The 5321-nt window shown below is 42.2% G+C and overlaps 1 protein-coding gene across 1 annotated transcript in view; it reads right to left on the minus strand.

Moving 5' to 3' along the window:
- met (MET proto-oncogene, receptor tyrosine kinase) overlaps window positions 1–5321 on the minus strand; it is an 86983-nt gene that overhangs the window by 16520 nt on the left and 65142 nt on the right. The window contains exons 12-13 of the mRNA XM_014010268.1: window positions 2139–2273; window positions 1034–1288 (exon numbers count right to left, since the gene is read on the minus strand). Coding sequence (XP_013865722.1) covers window positions 1034–1288; window positions 2139–2273 — 390 coding nt within the window. The remainder of the gene's footprint in view (window positions 1–1033; window positions 1289–2138; window positions 2274–5321) is intronic.

The following is a 5321-nucleotide window of genomic DNA, read 5'->3' on the forward strand; positions in this document are numbered from 1 at the left end:
GTCTGGGCCTCCCTTCTGAAGCTGCTGCCCCCGCGACCCGACCCCGGATAGGCGGAAGAAAATGGATGGATGGATGGATGGATGGATGGATGGAAAATTTTATGAGTTGGTTGATTATAATATCTTGCAGATTATGTATAAGGCTCATAAAAACAATTTACCTTTAAACATTCAGTTATATTTTAAGAGAGAAAGTTTATATAATCTTAAGGGGCTTGAGATGTTTATAAAACCTAAAATTCGAACAAATTTGAAGCATCGATGCACTTCAGTTCAAGGAATAAGACTGTGGAATAATCTGGAAAGTGATTATAAAAATGTTGGTTCACTGTGTTTATTTAAAAGAATGATTAAAATAAGTTTGTTAAAGAAATATGAAACTGCATAAATGTATATCAAAAGTTGTTGTTTGAAAAGGAATTGAAGTTTTTAATTTGTTTTATTTTTTGATTATTATTGTTTGAAAATAATTTCGGAAAAAAGGGGTAGATACTATATGATTTTTTTCGTCTTTCTGCCTCCTTTCATTTCAAGTTGATTTTTTTCTTTAATGTGCATAAAATTTTTATTTTTATATGAAATGAATAAATAAATAAACTTTGGTTCATACACTGCCTGACCAAAGAAAAGTCACCACCCAGATTTAACAAAGAGGTACCAGCCTCCTATTGGATAATTACTGCATGACTGATTATCTTTTAGCAACAAGTTATTTAACCTCAACTGGTGCAACTAGATGCTTCTCATTTCATGGAGAAAATGTTATTTTGTTTGAGAAGAATAAAATCATTGGCATCAAGCAGAGGAAACATCTACGGCGATAGTAGAGGCTAGTAAAGTACCAGTATGCCATCCTTACTTTTTCTAATTATATAATTATATATTAATATAATAATTACAATATAATTATAGTTTGGGACATAAAAAATATTGAAGATGTTGATCATATGGGTTAAGCTGAGTGGTGACAGGTTTCATACTGTCTCTGTAGATAATGTAGAAGAACCCTGGAGGTGTCGGACCGGTGACTGACCTCTGCCGATGACCTGGTTGAGGTGGAGCAGCAGCTGCTCCCTGGCGATCACCACGTGCTGCACCTCTGTCAGCAGGTCCGGGTGAAGACAGGACGGGTCGATGTGGACCGGGGCCACCAGGAGCGGTGACACCAAATCACCTTCCAGACCCATCCCAGCTCTCAGCGCCCCCAGTCTGGGGGACAGCAGCTCCCCGTCGTCTCCATAGACCGGAGGAGCAGCCCGGCACGTCTCGGGTCTGTCGGCGCCCTGATCTGTGGAGGAGAGAAAGCGACGGGAGGGGTCAGAGGTCAGCCACTGTATCAGCGGGGCCTCCAGAGGTCAGGGTGTGTTACATGATCAGAGAGGGACAGCTACAAAAGCACAAAGAAATCTGAACCCAGGCTGGGAAGAAGAAGTGTGTGATTTTTCTTTTTTTTTCTTGTTGGAGGGAAGAAAGTCAGAAACTCCAGAGCAGAAACAATCAAACAGACAGAACAAGGTCAGATATCCTAAAAACCAAATGTGCCCTGCCCGAAGGCGAGCGTTAGCTCATTAGTAAGTCGACCTTCTCAGATGTTAAACCAGCAGGAAAATCACTTCTCCATCATCCCCAGGATCAGAGTACAAGGAGCCTCTCTGAGGCCCTCAGGACCCAACGGAACAAAACCCAGACCAGACTCCAAAGATTACAGTTTGAAAAGTCTGCTTCTAAACCCCCAACAAGTGTTTTAGTTCAGGGTCAAACAGATCAAACCTGAACTGAAATACAAATACTGGGAATGAGTTTTACTTCAAACCAATGACAGATATACAATTATATATATTTAAATATAAAATCATATCTGTTTGTGTTTTAGCAAAATATCAAATGAATCACTGGACATAACAGAAATAAAGAGCTGTTTTATATTTTGGAGTTCACCTGACTTCAGAAGACCACACAGAATGTCATTCTTAGCAAACATAATGATGGATATGTCTTTCAGTTTCACAGATTTTAGTGTGGTGGTAGCTGAGAGTCATCCTTACTGGTAACATAAAGCTGAACAGGTCGATGGAAGGGAAGTGTGGGACAACAGGGAGTCAGGTGGAGTGGGGGAGGGGAGAATTAGCTAAGCGTACCCTCCAGCAGGGTTGTTCTGTAGTCCACGGACTCGTGGGAGACCATCTCGTTGGTGGGGCTGACACTCCTCGCGTTAGCCAGCCTGTCCAGGTGCTGGATGTGGCCCCGGCCATCGTACCACATGTCCGTCAGATCTATGGAGGAAGAGGGAGAGATCAGATGAGAAGGGTGATGGAAAAAGGAGGAAGAAACAAGGAGAGACGTGGGGGAGGGGTGGGATAAATTTCTGAGATTATCTGAGAAAAAAGTGACCCCCCCCCCCCCCCCCCCCACACACACACTTAAAAAGAGCAGCAGACGTGCACACAAAAAACACTCAGCTTAATTTGAAAGAATAAAAACCTGACCAGAGAAACATTTAGGGTGTATTCAGACCAGGAAAGTCCTTTGGTCCAATTGTTTGGTCCGGACCAAAAATGGACTTGTTTTTTTTTTTGTTTGGTGCAGTTTGCATTCACATTGTGCTTTTTTGCAAATGAACTATAAGTTGTAAACAAAGCCATTAGGCTGATGATCATTGCTCCCATTGGACATAAAAGGACGGGGGCGGGACTGAGCCACAGACCCAGAAGAAAACAAGGAAGTCCTGCATGCTGCGGTTCTGATGCGCACATTTTTGCTGATAGCATTTAAATAGCATTTAAAATGTCAGAAGCAGCTAATTTAACGGTGGTTCTGTGATGATATTCTAATTTTGGAGCGGCGTCAGTAAATGTGTCCCGCAACCCAAAGGAGACGAGGTGCTCTGCGTGTTCTGACCCACAACATGCTGGCACCAGAGCTGCTAACAGGAGACGATGAAACAGGTATGTTTTCAGTTTATTTAGCTCAGCAACGGTGGCCTGTGAAGTCCAAAAAGGTGCATGTTTAATGCAGTTGGTTCGGTTAGAGTCCGGTCTGTATTCACACCAGAAGCAAACTGAAGCGAACCGCACCAGAGTTCATTTGGAAGCGGACCGAGACCACCTCAAAATGCAGGTCTCGGTCCGGTTGTTTGATCCGCACCGGAGTTCGCATGAGTGTATTCCTACCTGCACAAAAGGTCCGGACCAACGCTGGAAACAAACTCTGGTTCGTTTAAAGCGGAGCAAATTATCAGGTCTGAATACGACCTTAGTGTGAATGCTGAATGAGAGCTGACATTTGTCTGAAGGAAACTGTTCTTAAAACTATTTTAAACAGAATGTTAGCCAAAAGTCAAAAGGAGCAAAATGTTAGCAACAAACCAAAAGCAGGAAGATGCTAGCTCAAAACTAAAAGCAGCAAAGACTTCAGTAGACAACACGTTCTCACTCCGACTCGTCAACATATTGATGCTTAGTCAGGTACCGTCCGCGGCCAGTTTTGATGCGTCGGGTACCCCCCTCACGTCAGTCATTGCTGCCCGCGGCTTTTCCAGGTTGCGTCACATAGGGGTCTTTGTGATGGGGGTCTGTGGTTAATGTGAGGGATCAGGGTTAATGGTTAATTTTAGGCACTGGGGTCAGAGATTGGCTGTTTAGGGCTAATAGAAGTAAAATTTAGGGTCTGGTTAGTTGTCGCGCATTTTCTACTCTTTTCAAAAATATGACAACACGCTCGTCCTCTTCCGTCTCCTCTTGTTAAAAACTGACACGAGGGGGGTACCCGACACGTCCAAAACTGGACGCTGATGCCATCTGACCAAGTGTCAACATGTTGACGAGTTGAGAGTGAGAATGGGTTGCAGTAGAAGCTTAAAGTAGCAAAGGACTAGCCAAAAGTTAAATTAGCAAAATGTACCTAAAATCTAAAGTAGCTAATGACTAACTAAAAGGTAATATAGCAAAGGGATAATTATAAGCAAAAGCTAGCAAAGAGCTAGCTCGCAATCTTAAACCAAAAGTAACAAAATGCTAACTAAAAGCAGCAAATGCTTTGCTAAAAGCCATAAGTTGCAAAAAAAAAAAAAAAAAAACATACAAGAGTTTAGTAGCAAAATCCTAGCTAAAACCTAATATAGCAAAAGGCTAGCTTACATACGAAGTAGTCAGATTCACGTTAAGTTTTTAGTACTAAAAACCCTAAGCCGAAACAAAATAGTTTGAACATTGACTCAGCATTCACACAACACACAAATGTTTCAATACATAAACTGTTTTCAGTGTTCTAACTGAGCAAGATCACTGAGAAAACACACAAAAATCTGCAGTTTGATGCCTGCTACATAAAAAAAACCATAAGGTTTGTATAAAATGGCAAGACGTTAATGAGAAACTTTAAATAGTTTAAAGTATTTTTTGTGTGTGAAAAGCTTTTGACTAAAGAATATTGTACCTGTTTTCTGTTACCTGACAACAACTTTTTTAACTGGTCCATGATGATTTCTTTCAGTTTCATATTACACAATTACTCCAGCAGAAAAAGGAGGTGACTACTTGAATTATGTAAGACAGTTACCGTATTTTTTTCGGACTATAAGCTGCAACTTTTTTCCTGAACTTTGAACCATGCGGCTTATAGTCCGGTGCGGCTTATACATGAATTTTTTTTCTTCAGCCACCAGGGGGCTCTTATGCTCCATTTGCTTCAACCACTCGCTTCAAAAAAAGAAAAAAAAGAAAAAAGAAAAAAGCGATCGCTTTCAGAGCCGACTGTTGTACCAGGAAGCAGCAATTTAAAGATAGTCAATGGCCAAAAACTCATAAAAGGGGATAAAACAGACATTTTTCACGGTGGAATTTGACTGATAAAAACTTTGGAGCTTAATCCAGGACCAGTTTGTGGATAAACGTCGAGTGAAGAGCCGCTAAATTTTTTTTTGGCATTGCACTCCCTGGGGAAGGAATCCCATGCAGTGACGTATGCTGGAGCAGGAGGGCTTTCCCAGCAGCTGGGCTCTGGGTTTCTTGAGGGAACTATGAAAGGTGAGTGCGAAAACAAACGCCGAACAATCACGTGACGGCGCGTCGACCGGTCGACAGCTGAGCGACCATACTGCTAGCTTAGCCAGAGGTGTAGCGCCATTTTGTTTTAACTAGTAGCAGACACGACACGACGGATCTTCGACAGACACGATATTGGACAGTATGCGGGCCCACATCACGGATTCGGTGAAAGCAGCCATCGAGAAAACAAACTCAATTCCTGCTGTTATTCCTGGAGGTACAACAACGTGTTTGCAACCCCTGGACATCAGTGTGAATCGTGCATTTAAAGCAGCA

This window comes from Austrofundulus limnaeus, unplaced genomic scaffold (assembly GCF_001266775.1).
Source record: "Austrofundulus limnaeus strain Quisiro unplaced genomic scaffold, Austrofundulus_limnaeus-1.0 Scaffold67, whole genome shotgun sequence".
In the NCBI taxonomy this organism is placed as follows: Eukaryota; Metazoa; Chordata; class Actinopteri; order Cyprinodontiformes; family Rivulidae; genus Austrofundulus; species Austrofundulus limnaeus.